At 45.8% G+C, this 18,389-nt stretch overlaps 2 protein-coding genes across 2 annotated transcripts; one reads left to right on the top strand and one right to left on the bottom strand.

The window, feature by feature from the left end:
* Positions 1-11,682: 11,682 nt before the first annotated feature.
* LOC123158041 (CASP-like protein UU-1) lies at positions 11,683-12,706 on the top strand. The gene is made up of 3 exons (XM_044576184.1): positions 11,683-11,996; positions 12,147-12,249; positions 12,386-12,706. The coding sequence occupies exons 1-3, from the start codon at positions 11,845-11,847 to the stop codon at positions 12,605-12,607; spliced, it is 477 nt and encodes a 158-aa protein (XP_044432119.1). The 5' UTR covers positions 11,683-11,844; the 3' UTR covers positions 12,608-12,706.
* A 60-nt stretch (positions 12,707-12,766) lies between these two features.
* Positions 12,767-16,802, bottom strand: LOC123158040 (zinc finger protein CONSTANS-LIKE 14). Its single transcript, XM_044576183.1, has 4 exons — positions 15,793-16,802; positions 14,469-14,696; positions 13,211-13,485; positions 12,767-13,123 (listed from the first exon to the last, which is right to left on the bottom strand). The coding sequence occupies exons 1-4, from the start codon at positions 16,636-16,638 to the stop codon at positions 13,006-13,008; spliced, it is 1,467 nt and encodes a 488-aa protein (XP_044432118.1). The 5' UTR covers positions 16,639-16,802; the 3' UTR covers positions 12,767-13,005.
* Positions 16,803-18,389: the final 1,587 nt, after the last annotated feature.

Consider the following 18,389-nt stretch of genomic DNA (forward strand, 5'->3'; position numbering starts at 1 on the left):
GATTCCTCGGAGGGGAAAAGAGGAGGAGGGGGCCGGCCACCTCTCCTAGTCCTAATAGGACTAGGGGAAGGGGGGGGCGCGCAGCCCATCTAGGGCAGCCCCTTCTCTTTTCCACTAAGGCCCACTATGGCCCAAATAGCTCCCGGGGGGTTCCGGTAACCCTCCCGGTATTCCGGTAAAATCCCGATTTCACCCGGAACACTTCCGATATCCAAATATAGGCTTCCAATATATCAATCTTTACGTCTCGACCATTTCGAGACTCCTCGTCATGTCCGTGATCACATCCGGGACTCCGAACAACCTTCGGTACATCAAAATGCATAAACTCATAATATAACTGTCATCGTAACCTTAAGCGTGCGGACCCTACGGGTTCGAGAACAATGTAGACATGACCGAGACACGTCTCCGGTCAATAACCAATAGCGGGACCTGGATGCCCATATTGGCTCCTACATATTCTACGAAGATCTTTATCGGTCAGACCGCATAACAACATACGTTGTTCCCTTTGTCATCGGTATGTTACTTGCCCGAGATTCGATCGTCGGTATCCAATACCTAGTTCAATCTCGTTACCGGCAAGTCTCTTTACTCGTTCCGTAATACATCATCTCACAACTAACATATTAGTTGTAATGCTTGCAAGGCTTATGTGATGTGTATTACCGAGAGGGCCCAGAGATACCTCTCCGACAATCGGAGTGACAAATCCTAATCTCGAAATACGCCAACCCAACATCGACCATTGGAGACACCTGTAGTACTCCTTTATAATCACCCAGTTACGTTGTGACGTTTGGTAGTACCCAAAGTGTTCCTCCGGTAAACGGGAGTTGCATAATCTCATAGTCATAGGAACATGTATAAGTCATGAAGAAAGCAATAGCAACATACTAAATGATCGGGTGCTAAGCTAATGGAATGGGTCATGTCAATCAGATCATTCTACTAATGATGTGACCTCGTTAATCAAATAACAACTCATTGTTCATGGTTAGGAAACATAACCATCTTTGATTAACGAGCTAGTCAAGTAGAGGCATACTAGTGACACTCTGTTTGTCTATGTATTCACACATGTATTATGTTTCCGGTTAATACAATTCTAGCATGAATAATAAACATTTATCATGATTATAAGGAAATAAATAATAACTTTATTATTGCCTCTAGGGCATATTTCCTTCACCTAGCATATACAGATATGGCCTCGGAACACTAAGACCGAAAGGTCGAGCATGAATCATATAGTAGATATGATCAACATAGTGGTGTTCACCATTGAAAACTACTCCATATCATGTGATGATCGGACATGGTTTAGTTGATTTGGATCACGTGATCACTTAGATGATTAGAGGAATGTCTATCTAAGTGGGAGTTCTTAAGTAATATGATTAATTGAACTTCAATTTATCATGAACTTAGTCCTGATAGTATTTTGCAAATTATGTTGTAGATCAATAAGCTCGCACTGTTGCTTCCCTATGTTTATTTTTGATATGTTCCTAGAGAAAAACTATGTTGGAAGATATTAGTAGCAATGATGCGAATTAGATCCGTGATCTGAGGTTTATCCTCATTGCTGCACAGAAGAATTATGTCCTTGATGCACTGCTAGGTGAAAGACCTATTGCAGGAGTAGATGCGGACATTATGAACGTTTGGCTAGCTCAATATGATGACTACTTGATAGTTTAGTGCACCATGCTTAACGGCTTAGAATCGGGACTTCAAAGACGTTTTGAACGTCATGGGCCATATGAGATGTTCCAGGAGTTGAAGTTAATATTACAAGCAAATACCCGAGTTGAGAGATATGAAGTCTCCAACAAGTTCTATAGCTAAAAGATGGAGGAGAATTGCTCAACTAGTGAGCATGTGCTCAGATTGTCTGGGTACTACAATCGCTTGAATCAAGTGGGAGTTAATCTTCCAGATAAGATAGTGATTGACAGAGTTCTCTAGTCACCATCACCAAGTTACTAGAACTTCATGATGAACTATAGTATGCAAGGGATGACGAAAACGAATCCCGAGCTCTTCGTGATGTTGAAATCGACGAAGGTAGAAATCAAGAAAAGAGCATCAAGTGTTGATGATTGACAAGACCACTAGTTTCAAGAAAAGGGCAAAGGGAAAGAAAGGGAACTTCAAGTAGAATGACAAGAAAGTTGTCACTCCCGCGAAGAAGCCCAAAGCTGGACCAAAGCCTGAAACTAAGTGCTTACACTGCAAAGGAAATGGTCACTGGAAGCAGAAATGCCCTAAATATTTGGTGGATAAGAAGGATGGCAAAGTGAACAAGGGTATATTTGATATACAGGTTATTTATGTGTGCCTTACTAGTGTTTATAGTAGCCCCTGAGTATTTGATACTTGTTCGGTTGCTAAGATTAGTAACTCGAAACAGGAGTTACAGAATAAACAGAGACTAGTTGAGGGGGAAGTGACGGTGAGTGTTGGAATTAGTTCCAAGATTGATATGATCATCATCACACACTCCCTACTTTTGGGATTAGTGTTAAACCTAAATAAATGTTATTTGGCATTTGCGTTGAGCATGAATATGATTTGATCATGTTTATTGTCATATGATTATTCATTTAAAGTCAAAGAATAATTGTTGTTCTATTTACATGAATAAAACCTTCAATGGTCATACACCCAATGAAAATAGTTTGTTGGATCTCGATCATAGTGATACACATACTCATAATATTGATGCCAAAAGATGCAAAGTTAAATAATGATAGTGCAACTTATTTGTGGCACTGCCGTTTGGGTCATATCGGTGTAAAGCGCATGAAGAAACTCCATAAAGATGGATTTTTGGAATCACTTGGTTATGAATCATTTGATGCTTGCGAACCGTGCCTTTTGGGCAAGATGACTAAAACTCCGTTCTCCGGAACAATGGAACGAGCTACCGACTTGTTGGAAATAATACATACTGATGTATGTAGACCAATGAGTATTAAGGCTCGTGGCGGGTATCGTTATTTTCTGACCTTCACAGATGATTTGAGCAGATATGGGTATATCTACTTGATGAAACATAAGTCTGAAACAGTTGAAAGGTTCAAAGAAATTTCAGAGTGAAGTGGAAAATCATCGTAACAAGAAAATAAAGTTTCTACGATGTGATCGTGGAGATGAATATTTGAGTTACGAGTTTGGCCTTCAGTTAAAATAATGTGGAATAGTTTCACAAACTCATGCCACCTGGAACACCACAGCGTAACAGTGTGTCCGAACGTCATCACCGCACTTTATTTGATATGGTGCGATCAATGATGTCTCTTACCGATTTACCAATATCGTTTTGGGGTTATGCATTAGAGATAGCTGCATTCACGTTAAAATAGGGCACCATCTACATCCGTTGAGATGACACCGTATGAACTATGGTTTAGCAATAAACCTAAGCTGTCATTTCTTAAAGCTTGGAGTTGAGATGCTTATGTGAAAAAGTTTCAACCTGATAAGCTTGAACCCAAATCGGAGAAATGCGTCTTCATAGGATACCCAAAGGAGACGGTTGGGTATACCTTCTAATCACATATCCGAAGGCAAAATATTCGTTGCTAAGAATGGATCCTTTCCAGAGAAGGAGTTTCTCTCGAAAGAAGTGAGTGGGAGAAAAGTAGAACTTGATGAGGTAATAGTACCTTCTCCCGAATTGGAAAATAGTTCATCACTGAAATCAGTTCCAGTGATGCCTACACCAATTAGTGAGGAAGCTAATGATGATGATCATGAAACTTCAAATCAAGTTACTATAGAACATTGTAGGTATTCCAGAGTACGGTCTGCACCAGAGTGGTACGGTAATCCTATTCTGGAAATCATGTTACTAGACCATGATAAACCTACAAACTATGAGGAAGCAATGATGAGCCCAGAATCCGCGAAATGGTTTGAGGCCATGAAATCTGAGATGGGATCCATGTATGAGAACAAAGTGTGGACTTTGGTGGACTTGCCTTATAATTGGCAAGCCATGGAAAATAAATGGATCTTCAAGAGGAAGACGAACACTGATAGTAGTGTTACTATATACAAAGCTCGACTTGTTGTGAAAGATTTTCGACAAGTTCAAGGGGTTGACTACCATGAGACCTTCTCACCCGTACTGATGCTTAAGTCTATCCGAATCATGTTAGCAATTGTCGCATTTTATGATTATGAAATTTGGCAAATGGATGTCAAAACCGCATTCCTGAATGGATTTCTGGAAGAAGAGTTGCATATGATGCAACCAGAAGATTTTGTCGATCTGAAAGGTGCTAACAAAGTGTGCAAGCTCCAGCGGTCCATTTATGGACTGGTGCAAGCCTCTCGGAGTTGGAATAAACGCTTTAATAGTGTGATCAAAGCATATGGTTTTATACAGACTTCTGGAGAAGTCTGTATTTACAAGAAAGTGAGTGGGAGCTCTGTAGCATTTCTGATATTATATGTGGACGACATATTGTTGATTGGAAATGATATAGAATTTCTGGATAGCATAAAAGGATACTTGAGTAAAAGTTTTTCAATGAAAGACCTCGGTGAAGCTGCTTACACATTGAGCATCAAGATCTATAGAGATAGATCAAGACGCTTGATAAGATTTTTCAGTGAGTACATACCTTGATAAGTTTTTGAAGTAGTTCAAAATGGAACAGTCAAAGAAGGAGTTCTTGCATGTGTTGCAAGGTGTGAAGTTGAGTAAGACTCAAAACCCAACCATGGCAGAAAATAGAAAGAGAATGAAAAGTCATTCCCTATGCCTCAATCATAGGTTCTATAAAGTATGCTATGTTGTGTACCAAACCTATTGTATACTTTGTTTTGAGTTTGGCAAGGGAGTACAATTTTGATCTAAGAGTAGATCACTGGACAGCGGTCAAGAATATCCTTAGTGAGGACTAAGGAAATATTTCTCGATTATGGGGGTGATAAAAGAGCCCATCATAAAGAGTTACATCGGTGCAAGCTTTTACACCGATCCAGATGACTCTTAGTCTCAATATGGATACATATTGAAAGTGGGAGCAATTAGCTAGAGTAGCTCTGTGCAGAGCATTGTAGACATAAAATATTTGCAAAATACATACGGCTCTGAATGTGATAGACCCGTTGACTAAACTTCTCTCACGAGCAAAACATTATCATACCTTAGTACTCTTTGGGTGTTAATCACATAGCGATGTGAACTAGATTATTGACTCTAGTAAACCCTTTGGGTGTTGATCACATGACGATGTGAACTATGGGTATTAATCACATACATATGTGAATATTGGTGTTAAATCACATGGTGATGTGAACTAGATTATTGACTCTAGTGCAAGTGGGAGACTGAAGGAAATATGCCCTAGAGGCAATAATAAAGTTATTATTTATTTCCTTATTTCATGATAAATGTTTATTCATGCTAGAATTGTATTAACCGGAAACTTAGTACATGTGTGAATACATAGACAAACATAATGTCACTAGTATGCCTCTACTTGACTAGCTCGTTGAATCAAAGATGGTTAAGTTTCCTAGCCATAGACATGAGTTGTCATTTGATTAACGAGATCACATCATTACGAGAATGATGTGATTGACTTGACCCATTTTGTTAGCTTAGCACTTGATCGTTTAGTATGTTGCTATTGCTTTCTTCATAACTTACACATGTTCCTATGACTATGAGATTATGCAACTCCCATTTAACGGAGGAACACTTTATGTGCAACCAAACGTCACAACGTAACTGGGTGATTATAAAGGAGCTCTACGGGTATCTCCGAAGGTACATGTTGAGTTGGCATATTTCGAGATTAGGATTTGTCACTCCGATTGTCGGAAAGGTATCTCTGGGCCCTCTCGGTAATGCACATCACTATAAGCCTTGCAAGCAATGTAGCTAATGAGTTAGTTGATGGATGATGCATTACATAACGAGTAAAGAGACTTGCCAGTAACGAGATTGAACTAGGTATTGAGATGCCGACGATCAAATCTCGGGCAAGTAGCATACCGATGACAAAGGGAACAATGTATGTTGTTATGTGGTTTGACCGATAAAGATCTTCATAGAATATGTAGGAGCCAATATGAGCATCCATGTTCTGCTATTGGTTATTAACTGGAGACGTGTCTCGGTCATGTCTACATAGTTCTCGAACCCGTAGGGTCCGCACGCTTAAAGTTTGGTGACGATCGGTATTATGAGTTTTTGTGTTTTCATGTACCGAAGGTAGTTCGGAGTCCCAGATATGATCATGGACATGACGAGGAGTGTCGAAATGGTCGAGACATAAAGATCGATATATTGGATGACTATGTTCGAACATCGAAAGTGTTTCGGGAGGTTTCGGACATATACCGGAGTACTTGGGGGTTACCGGAACCCCCTGGGGGGTTTAGTTGGCCTAATGGGCCCTAGTGGAGAAGAGGAGGGGCGTCCAGGGCAGGCCGCGCGGCCCCTCCCCCTCTAGTCCGAATAGGACAAGGAGGGGGCGGTGCCCCCCTTTTCTTCCTCTCCTCTCTCCCTTCCTTCCCCCTCCTACTCCAACTAGGAAAAGAGGGAGTCCTACTCCCGGTGGGAGTAGGACTCCTCCCTGGCGCACCTCCTCCTGGCCGGCCGCCCCCTCCCCCTTGATCCTTTATATACGGGGGCAGGGGGCACCTCTAGACACAACAATTGATCTCTTGATCTCTTAGCCGTGTGCGGTGCCCCCTTCCACCATATTCCACCTATGTAATATCGTAGCAGTGCTTAGGCGAAGCCCTGCGTCGGTAGCATCATCAACACCGTCATGACGCCATCGTGCTGAAGGAACTCTCCCACAAAGCTCAGCTGGATCGGAGTTCGTGGGACGTCATCGAGCTGAAAGTGTGCTGAACTCGGAGGTGTTGTACATTCGGTACTTGATCGGTCGGATCGTGAAGACGTACGACTACATCAACCGCGTTGTGCTAACGCTTCCGCTTTCGGTCTACGAGGGTACGTGGACAACACTCTCCCCTCTTGTTGCTATGCATCACCATGATCTTGCGTGTGCATAGGAATTTTTTTTGAAATTACTACGTCCCCCAACACTTTGTGACACAAAAGATGATACCAAAATATGCACCACTATGATATGGTATGTATGCTATGGAAAGTATGATCACTAATGTGCACAAGTCATGTTGTCGGCAATACTCAAAGGCTAGTCTCGATGGGAAAGCAATGCAAAATTGGCTGTGGTGGTTATCAATGCAATGGAAAGGAATGTACCATGAATTATGCCATGATACCAAGATGAAATTGTGTAGAGGTTACCGTTGTTGCTTACGGTCGAGGTGTCAAAATTGTGTAGCGGTCATTGTCGATGATGAAAATGAGCAGCGGTGTTGTCGTTGTCGAACCGCTCCTAAGTAGCTGAAACACGTTAGGAAACGGAAACCGCAACTCAAAACTCAAAGACCAAAACGTGTCAAAATTTGTCGGGTGCGAAACGGGTGAGCGATGGTGGTTGCGAAAAGCGATGGTGGCATGCAAGTGTGTATGCGGAAGTGGTGGTGGGACGGTGGGGAAACTGAACTGAAAATATTCAGTTTCGCCAGGGATGGTCGGACAACCGATGGTCGTCGGACGTCCGGAGACGGCCGGACGTTCGATGCCTGGGCGATTTCGAGCGCGGGATGAACTCGGGATTTCAAGACATGGGGGCCAAAATTGGGCAAAATTGAGCGATTTTGTGGATGGAAATGGTGTGAGATGATGGGGGAAAGCTAGATCCACTCGTGGCAAAGTAAATCCATGGATCAAATCCAACAAAACTGCATCACACCAACAAATCACAAAAAAAAAATTGGGCTATTTTTGGTGGGGGGTTTTCGAAATTGGCGAAGAACACAACAAAATCAAGCTAGAAAAAGAGGGGTAGGGGCTCCAAATACGTGATCAACGTGGCTCATGATACCAAAGATGATGTGTGGTAGAACCCTAGATGCCTGATCTTTCACGATTGGAGGGGATCCTACGAAGAACACGAAGAACACGAGGGGGAAAACGAGGGGAACACGAGGGGAAACATGAGAGAAACCACTCAACCAACAAGAGATGGTCACACATATGCTAGATCCTCAAAACACAAAGAGATACACGATCCGAATCCAACAAGGGACGATAAAAGTGGCGGTAGTTCTTCTCTGAGAGGAGGTCTTGAAGGGTCTTCCCGTAAAGCGGTCTTGAATCCACTTGGGGAATCTTCTCCGAAGAGGTCGTCAGCTCCGAGGAGAAGTAACCAAGTGGATGAGCAAAGCTCTATCTCTAATATGTGCTATCACATTGCTAACCCTAGAAAGAGGGTGGAGGAGGTCTATTTATAGTCTTAGTGGACGAAAGGGCAAGTGGCTTCGGCCCAACACTCGGGCGGTCACACAGGCATCGGACGTCCGACGGTCACCGGTCGTCCGAGGGCTCGCGAGGGTCCGGACGTCCGGTGCCGATCAGGCGGCCGATGTTTCGGCTCTGGTCAGGACTTGTTGGTCGTCCTGTCGGGGTCGGTCGTATGGTCGGTCGGTCATCCGGAGGTCTCCATTCTTCCGATGTTTTGGCTCGGGTGTGGTGATGCCGGTTGTCCGGGCGCTAGGAGGTGTCGGTCGTCCGGTGTTGCTCGGACATCCGTGCGCTGGCTGGTACTTGGCTGGCCGGTTGGAGCCTCCAGGCGTCGGACGTTCGAGAGACGTCGGTCGTTCGATGACTGGGAGTTTTGAGCAGTCCTTCTTCTTGTCCATTGAACTTGGTGTCCTCGGCGTCTTGTCCGTTGGGTGTAGCTGATCCGTGGCTTTCCTCCAAATACCTGATCACACATAGGGTCTCCACATGAGGTAGTAGCCATGTCTCGTAAGTAGAAAGTGGGAGTTCGGAGAGGAGCGAGTTCACCTTATCTTTGATAGCCTTTGCTCGAGCTCTGGTCATTGGTCCAAGTGGTGTCGTGGGAGATGTAGATATGTCCATGGGGATGACCGTGGGATGCTCCGCATCAAGTTGAGACTGGCTAGGGAGGCTCAAGTTGATCTCAACAATAGCATCCTCAATGTCAATCCTAATATAGGAGTATACCATGCTCCAACAAGATGACTGAGCCTATTCTAAAAAACATGAAAGCGTCAATCTTGTCGGTGTAGACCTTCACTGTAATTTTATCGTACGCACTCCTACTAATCTTGACTGCTACTAGTTACAAACACTAACCCTACTAGTATGTTGTCTTAGTGAAAACAATGAAGATAGTTGAATGTTGACCCAAGGTTGGGACAAGTGATATGAGAATTGCAAATAGAAATCAGGAGATATATGAGACATGGTTTTCGTTACGGTGGATTATACCTATTTTTTCTTATTTTAGTGTTTTTTCACCCCATTTGCTACTTTTGTGACTAGTTATATACAGGAGACTACACAACACAACAGAGAGATTTACAAGTATAAAATTCCGATTAAAAGCTACAAAACGCATCCTTTCAAGGGAAGCAGCACTATCCCGAGAGAAACCAAGCCTTCTCTTTCCTCCTCTGCAAGAAAAGATTCCATGCTTTCCCCCTCCCATCACCGGCACCGCGTCATCTCTGATGGCCTTTGGGTCATGGAGATGCGAAGGACCTCTCCACCATCGGCGGGAGGGACGCCGTTCCCGTTATTGTTAGGTTTCGCGTCTTGGTTGGGGTTGTGTGGCAGCGACGATGTCCCTCGGTAGTAATAATGTGTCTGGCGTTCTATCCCCATCCCTATGGTGCATCTATGAAAGTGCAACTAACCCCGAGTGGTTTTGGTACTTAATAACAACATATATATCATTGATCTAATGCTCATTGCAAATATATTTCAGAAAAGATCAATGATTGGCATGGCAAGGACTAATGGATGTGGACCCGTCAAAATACTAAGGACAAGATTTGGCAATCCCAAGACTCTATATTTTTTGTTTAGTGGTCCAATATCATATTGAGTCCCTTAGGAAAGGCAGTACTATTAAAAGGGGTTGAGGTATTGATGATGAGGTTGTTGATCAAGTGCTTAGTGATATTTCTCCAAAAATCCCCAGTCATTTTCTCACACACATATGTCCAAACCCTAATTCTACATCTCAGTCCCACCGATATCATCTATTCCGGACTCACCGAGATGACCACTCCCATTGCCACAGCCAAAACCCTAGCAATTTGGTTTGACCAAAATGGATCTCGGTCCCACCGAGATGGCCTTGCCAAGTTTCTGTGATGACATTGTTTCACTTCGGAATCACCGAGTTGAAACAATCGAAAATTCCGAAACGAAGTTTTTCTCTAGCCATTGCACTTCGGTCCCACCGAAAAGCCCAAGGTTCATATCTTTTACACAGATCAGTGTCATCGAGTTTCTGTTCGGCCTCACTGATTTGGGTCAAAAATGTGTAACGGTTGGATTTTTGGGTGAAGGCTATTTATACCCCTCCACACCCCTAATTACTCTCTAAGAGAGCCATCAGAATGAAACACTACTTCCACCATTCATTTTCTGAGAGAGAACCACCGACTCATGTGTTGAGATCAAGAGATTCCAATCCTACCATTTGAACCTTGATTTATAGGCTCTTCAAGTTGCTTTCCTTTCCAATCACTCTCCTACCCGAGCCAAATCTGTGAGAGAGAGATTGAGTGTTGAGGAGACTATCATTTGAAGCGCAAGAGTAAGGAGTTTATCACCAACACAACATCTATTACCTTTTGAAGAGTGGTGTCTCCTAGATTTGCTAGGTGTCACTTGGGAGCCTCCAAGTTCATGTGGAGTTGAACCAAGGAGTTTGTAAGGGCAAGGAGATCGCCTACTTCGTGAAGATCTACCATAATTGTAATTTTTATTACCTCTGGCGTTCGGCTTACTCCCGTGTTTGTAGTCGTTGCTAGGTGGCCTCCGGATCTGGTTGTAATTTTTATTACCTCTGGCGTTCTTTGTACTCCCATGATTTTTTTCTGAAAAGGAGGATGTACCCCCGGCCTCTGCATCTGGGCGATGCATGCGGCCACTTTATTAATTATTCACAAAGACTTTACAAAGTAGTACATTCGTAAGCCTGGAGCCACCATCATAGCAACACATGTTTCTATTCCTATCCCCTTGATGTAGGGGTGCCGAATGTCCGAGCCTAATACCAAACAGGCATCACATCAAAACCTAACATCTAAAGCCGGATGCGCCATCCTAGCCACATACCGGGACTGGGTCACACACCGGTCCTGCCCACTCACCGAGCCCGCCACCACCGTGTTCCACTGATCCATCTCCATAGCAAGGACTGGCGCAAACCTTGCCAGCCTGTCGTCGACGCCACCATGGCGTCAGACAGCGCCACCGCCCTGCGTTCGACCATCCAGCCGCATCCGTCGACGATAGGCGGGGCGGCTAGGGTTTCCCCCCGGGTCACCCGCGGGGGCGACGCGAGGGGACGCCTGGGCTGATCATGATGCAATAGTGTTTTGCACGTTTTGGAAGATGAATAGATTGGAAGTTGCTGGAAAAAAATCCGGATAAAAATTCAGGAGATATTTGCATCTTGGCATTTGAATTCAGTTTGTGCTGAATGAAGCTGGAGAAGGTACGTAGAGTCGTACCTCCGGTGGACTCATTTGGATTAGGTTACGGCCAAGTCTCCCCAGACATTTGCAAAGAAGCATCATCTGTCCATATATAGATTCAACCATAATTCCTCCAGGTCTTCTCTTTTCCCGATCGGTTTTTCATCCGGCGCGCGTGGGCTGACACCGCCGCATAGGACTCGTCGCGCCTCCGTCACCATAGTGGAGCTGGAGTCGCAGGACGCGGCGACGATGAAGGTGGCCTCCGCGAAGCACGTCACGACCACCGTGGCGCTGCGTGTCGGGGCCGCCGTTGCGTCCCTCGCCGCCGCCGTCCTCGTCGTCACTAACCGGCAGGAGCGCTGGGGGGTGGAGGTCAACTTCACCATGTTCGACGTCTGGGTGTACGTACCATCACCAATCTCTCGGCATGCAGCTAGCGCATGCTCCTTCCTTCGTTCACTCGCTAGTTAGATCGATTGGTCTCGATCTCCCGTGTGCTTCTGCAACCAGCGAATCGATGTCTGACCTGTTCTTGTTTCGTGGGTGAGCAGGGCATTCGTGGCGACCAACTTCTTCTGCACAGCCTACTCGCTGCTCACGGCGATCTTTGTCAAGAAGCTCATCGGCAAGCGCTGGCTGCACACCGTGGACCAGGTAACGTTACGTACGGCAAGGAAAAAAATATCCATCTAAGCTAGTAGACCATACGTCCATGCATCTGTGTTCGTGCACCCTGGTCAATCTCGACTGACGGACGGCATCGTTGTTATATCTGCTTTGTTGCGTGCAGCTGGTGGTGAACCTACAGACGGCGGCAACGGCGGGCGCAGGGGCCATCGGGTCGGTGGCCATGTGGGGGAACAAGACAAGCGGGTGGTACGCAGTGTGCCGCCTCTACCGGAGGTACTGCGACGCCGGTGCCGTCGCGCTCGCGCTCTCCTTGGCCGCCTTCCTCTCTCTCGGCAGTGCCTGCGCACTCTCCCGTTACCCCAGGACGCCGGCCAGACACTGACCAGTCAGTTAGGAGTAAGACCTAGCAGCACCTTGATATGTTCAAAAGTTAATATCATCAGATCATGTAAAGTTCTTGGGAGTACATTGTTTGTCCTTTTGGATCTCAATTACTAGTTGGTAGGTTAAGCAGCAGTATCCATTCATAAAATCATGAGCATGAAAGATGAGACGCATATATGCACCGTATATACCATACTGTAAAATTAAGCTGGCTATTTATGTGTTCTGAGGAGAAAAGGGGAGGTCTCTTACAAAAGAAACACACCGTGAAATGATCCTCTGGATCACGATGCTGAAAATGATGAGACACAAAAAATAGCTGAGCAATGCACGGCATCATGCTTAGGTGCAGCGCAGGATGCCATCTCCGTGCTGCGAGCAAGGAAGAAGGCTAGCTCATCCGCCATTGCTGCCGGCACTGAGCGCTTCATTCGACTTGACAAAACGGCCTTTCACCCGCTTACGGGTATCCGCCCTCAGCTTCCGGGACTCATACCGGATGTGCTTCTCGTACCTGCAGGGAGCACCAGAAACGCATGAGAAAATTGCAACCGTCTATGAGGAGTAAAAGAAGACGGGTTAGCTGTTCATCGGTTCATGCCTGCGATTCTTCCTCTTCTCTTTGTACCGCTGCATCGCGCTATCCCTGTTTAGCGCGAGCGTCTCGCTGTCGATCCTTGCGGCAGGCTTCTCAGCTCCAGTCGGGACGATCCTTTGATCGCCAAAGGAGATCTCCCTAGTGGGAGCTGCTCCTCTGTCATGGGAAGAGCTCCCCAAGGTCCCAGAAGCAGGCACATGGCTCCCGGAGGTTGTTGGGCCATCCATCGTCGAGGTGCATGAGCTTACCTTCATTCGCTTGTTGCTCGCTGTGCTAACCTGCAAAGGAAAAAAAAAAAGGACGAGAACTATATCAAACAAACATATCACAATTGCAAGAGCAGACACAGAAATTTTCACTGATGGAGACTCTACTTCTCTACAATGATGCAAAACAAATAACACGTGGTGGGCCTTTATATACAGCAAATTATCAGGGCTGACAAAATTGCCCCTTGATGTTTCACAAAGAAACAAGATGACCCATGAATTGGTGGACCAAAGGAGCATGGAACAAGGATCTGTATGGTGGCCTATAACTATCAGCGTGATTGAGAGCACCTAAAAGCGTTCACACTAAATGGGACCATATAGCCAACTTTCACAAGAACAGCCACTTCAAAGATAAGATGTTTGCCCCCCAAAAAAGAAGATAAGACTGAATTAGAAACACAGCAGCCTGAACACACTGAAGAGGAAGTGGCACATCAACATCAGTGAAAGATCTGTTACATTGTCAACTGGAAAGTTAATAGCTAAGAGGAACGACAGTGCGCGGATGGGATGTATCCTCATGAATATGCACATTGTAAGCAGGTTCAGGTCGAGCAGTTCCTTTTCAGTATCTTGTCAACATTGAATTTTGATCAACAGCTAATAAAATTACCCTTAACTAATTGCCTGGTATCTGGATTATCTAATGCACGTGGCTTTTATCCCTGTTGCTTACAAAGGAATAAAAACCAATAACAGCTGACTGCAAACTAGAGGACTCCTTGTATTTGTAAACAAGGCATATCCTAGCAGTCATGTTTAGACTTTGCTGCTAGGTATGAGGTTATAGCACTGCGTTGAAAATATTAAAAATTTGCATGATGCATGTGAGATATTGTCGATGCAAATGCACGGGCTATTAACAACATCGTGGTGTGTCACATTATGCACTTTATGCCGTGGATTTTATTTTTTTTCAAAAGGAGGGTGAACGCCCTTGGCCTCTGCATACTGAATGTAGTGGATAGACATAGGGAGGAATAACTTACATTTTTGGATGGCACTTGGCAAATATTTGTTGACATGATATCTTCAGCAGCTGCACCATATCCTGAGTCATAAATATCTTCCAGATCTTTCGTTGTCCCACAAGAAATCTCCTTGAGCATGTCACTATAACTCTTGATCATAAAGCCTCCATTGTTTGAACCAAATCCAATCTCATGTGCAGATTTTTCATTGTGGTTCCTTGATCTTCCTAAATTGAAATCCCATATCTGCAGATAGCAAGCAGTGAACTGTCAGGGCTTTCCACAATAAGCACATTCCAGAATAAGATTGACGAAAGTCAGAAGATTTTGAAGCATATCCAATTATAAGGAAGTGATTCCTACAAACCTATCCTTTTGCCGATGCAAACTCTACAAGCAAACACAGGCATACCGAATACTATTATCAGGTAAATGGAAACTGTATAGATAGCAATGTCGATGTAGTCAGCAGACTGAATAAATACTGTTCACCATCAGGCGATGTATTCCATGTTCAAAAAGTCAAATACTCAGAAGAATCTAGTAACGTGCCAAATCATACAAGGTACACTTCTTCATATCGCGATAGCAACACGCCAACACCAGCTCAGAAAGTCCAGTCTAATTTGCACTGTTGGTAGAGGAGAAAACACCATTCATTATCAGCCAACCTGCGCATTCAGTGTCCTAAAACAACCCGATCCATGAGCTTCCATGGCAACTGCATTCTACTCGCCTTTCAAGTTGAAAGACCCGTGCCATAAATGGTGAGCGAATAAAGGGCAAATTTATCTCTACTCAAAACTAGTGAAATCAATCACTTCTCTGGCTGACAAAATCTAGGACAAAACTAGAGCCTGATTGTCCGTGAGAACCACAGGAGTGGAGACCCTCAGGTCACGTACAAAGGAATGGACGCTAAATTCCGATGACTTTGGAACTGGCACCTTATTATTCATCTGAACGCCAATAGGTTTTCCATGACCTACCAGAGATCATGAATTCATGATTGCATTCCATGATCTGAATGATCAATGGATTAACCGGGAACTGCACAAAGTGGCAACGAGCATGTAGCCTTCAACAAACCTGTTTGATGATCTATTGTTGTTTGCTCAGAAAATTAAGATCAGAACATTTGTCGTGACCGAGTAGTGTTACAAAACATGTGATGTTAATGTGTGTTTGGCTACCACGATGCAGCTACCTGAAGGCAATGCAACTAATTTAGTCACTCATAAAGACGCCAACAAAACATCTGATTAGTACAATTGACATGTAAATTGTCTGAATACCAACAATTGATTTATTTGTTTGCATATCATTCTCATGTTTTTTTTACCTGGGTGGGTGGCACTGATGAGGGTGGGGCGAACTCCCATCGAAGTTGCTCTTCGTCGTCATCACGGAGGCGGTCGTTGCCGATAAGCTCGGCGCAGTGAGCTGACGGCATCATCAGCAGGGACGTGTACGGACACGGCACCTCCGGAGCAGGAGGCAGCGGTGGGGGAGCTTGCTTGTCAGGCAAGCGCCCGCTAGCCCCGGCGGAGGACCGACGAGGAGTCCTGGGGCTCAGATCCGAGTACCCCTGCGGCTGCGACGTCTCCGTCTCTCGCCGCGCCATCTCCGCGAGCTGGTGGCACAGCGCTTCCCCCTTGAGGGGCCGGCCGCCGCCTGCCGAGACGGCCACCTCCGGCGGGTTGCAGGGCACGTAGAGGTCGCGCATCTCGGGGTCAACCAGCATGGAGTAGTCCAAGGACGAGAAGAAGAAGGCGTCCTCATCCTCTTGGTCGCCGCCGCCGCCGAGGCCGCAACCGAACGCGGCGGCGCCACCGGCGCCAGGGAGGAGGTCGACGCCCCACGACGCGGCGAGCTCGGACGCCGCGGGGCAGCCCGCGAACCCCTCCACGGGCACGCGCGCCGCGCCCTCGCAACCTCCGTCGCAATCCGCGCAGAGGAACGCCGGCTCGCCTCCCCCGGCCGCCACGCGCGCAGCCGCCGGGCGGGCCGCGCACCCGGCGCAGAGCGGCGCGCGCACGTGCTTCCGCGAGAGCGCGTTGGCGGCGTGCACGTGGCGGTCGCACGCCACGCAGAGCCGCGCCGCGTCGGCCCGGCAGTGCAGCGCCGCCGCCGCCTCCCCGCAGTAGTCGCACGGCCAGGGCTGCCTCGCCCCTCCGTTGTCCTTCATGGCCAGCGCCCGGCACGCCACGCCACACCACCCGAGCAGAGAACCCCGCGATGCCGGAGGGAGGAGGGGCGGCGGAGGTGGGTCAAAAGGCGGGAGAGCGAGAGGGTCTACCGCTTCTTATCGCCGCGCGCTTTAGCTTATGCAATCCGAAGCGAGGCTGCGACTGCGAGGGTATGGGAGAAAGCGAGGGAGAGGAGGAGGAGGAGGAGGCCGATCCGCTGCGCCGTGCCGAACACCGAGAGCACGGCATTCTCTTTCCACGTGCCGCGCCATGATTTCGCTGAGGTGGCGGGCCTCGGACGTGGGACCGGCTGGGCAGTGAGTTAGCAGTGTCGGAAAATATCTAGCGGAGCTCGCTGAGGTGACGGGCTGGGGAGGGGGCTGGGACGCTGACACGGTGGGGCATGAGTAGTGGGTCCCGGTAAGGTGGAAAGAACTAGGAATCCTAAACTGCTGAGAAAATCACAATTTTATTTTGGGGAGAAAATGGCGATTAAAGCAAGCTCGCACATGGAGCTTATGATCTCGAGCTCAGGTGCAGCCTTATGAATAGTGAAAAACTCTGAATGTTTTTTATAATAACTATGCTCTTATATTTCTTTACGGAGGAAGTATTGTTGAGTGTTCTATGTAGTGTAAATGTTCGTGAAAACCAGCATTAGGAATGTTTTTTAATTAAAATTTAGATGTATGCAGAACATTCAACAATATTTGCTGTAAAGAAGTTCGGATTTTTTTTTTTGGCTTACAAAAAAAGTTCAGATTTTTTTTCAAAATTTGCCCTTTTTTACGATCAGAAGAGCAGTAAACCAGCATTAGGAACATTTTACAAGTCTTTTTTAAAATGGTAACTTGATGCTGAGGAGCAGTAAAGATGCATCGGAAGAAAAAAATATGTTTTCTCTTTATTAAGAAATGATATTTTTGTAATAATATCTCATCATATATTTAGAAATATCTAGTTACTAATAAGACTAAGAGATAAGTAATGGTTCATAATATTGTTATTGTTATCTCTAGGTTGCATGGCAGGTTTAAGATAAGACATTATTAAGCACTATACATGCCATAATATGCATGTTAAGCTATTGCGGCTCGTCGTTTTCTTAAAACAATTGTAGCAGGTGTGCCTTATTTGCAGCCTCGAAAAATCGTTTTGGGGTGTGCTCCATAATATTTGAAGGCTGTGAAAGTTGTGCGCAAGCAGAGGCCCATGACTCGAATTCGATATTTTGCAGATCCATTTGTCAATGTCTATGTTCTTTCCGCACATAAAGAAATTGGACGTTGCATTGAAAATTATATTGCATTGTTGAACATCACATGGAAATCGAAATTGACCTAGACCGACAAATAAAAGTTGACCTAGAATGACTAATCAAAATTAACAGAGCAACTTGAAACATGATTTTATTTCATCAGCTTCCTCCTCTGTTTGAAAGTGTCCTCACGTGAAGACGAGGCTTCAAGTGCTTCCACATGTGCTTTGATGTGGTCGAGGTACCATTAGGCTTCTTGGGTGCGGGCGAGGGACACGGTCTTGTAGCCATAGTGATTGTGGCTTCTACTTCATCCAAGATGGCTTCCATCACACAGGAGAGGTACCGGCGGGAAGCAGGGAGACGCTTGGCCCAAACGCCTAATTCAATCTCTCGGAACACGGTGGCTTGGACCCATCATAGTAATTCCTAGAACTTTCGTTCGATGCGCTCCTCTTCGATCTTGTTGAGGAAGGTCCATGAGAAGGGTCC

The sequence above is a fragment of the Triticum aestivum genome, chromosome 7B (assembly GCF_018294505.1).
Source record: "Triticum aestivum cultivar Chinese Spring chromosome 7B, IWGSC CS RefSeq v2.1, whole genome shotgun sequence".
Lineage (NCBI taxonomy): Eukaryota > Viridiplantae > Streptophyta > Magnoliopsida > Poales > Poaceae > Triticum > Triticum aestivum.

What these genes read in the sequence shown, in the direction of transcription:
- LOC123158041 (XM_044576184.1), top strand. Translation starts at nt 11,845, where the DNA reads ATGAAGGTGGCCTCCGCGAAGCACGTCACGACCACCGTGGCGCTGCGT. An exon ending in ACCATGTTCGACGTCTGGGT is followed by an intron (nt 11,997 to 12,146) that starts GTACGTACCATC and finishes GTGGGTGAGCAG; the next exon opens with GGCATTCGTGGCGACCAACT. An exon ending in GGCTGCACACCGTGGACCAG is followed by an intron (nt 12,250 to 12,385) that starts GTAACGTTACGT and finishes TGTTGCGTGCAG; the next exon opens with CTGGTGGTGAACCTACAGAC.
- LOC123158040 (XM_044576183.1), bottom strand. Translation starts at nt 16,638, where the DNA reads ATGAAGGACAACGGAGGGGCGAGGCAGCCCTGGCCGTGCGACTACTGC. An exon ending in GCCAAGTGCCATCCAAAAAT is followed by an intron (nt 13,486 to 14,468) that starts GTAAGTTATTCC and finishes TTTCCTTTGCAG; the next exon opens with GTTAGCACAGCGAGCAACAA. An exon ending in GAGAAGAGGAAGAATCGCAG is followed by an intron (nt 13,124 to 13,210) that starts GCATGAACCGAT and finishes TGCTCCCTGCAG; the next exon opens with GTACGAGAAGCACATCCGGT.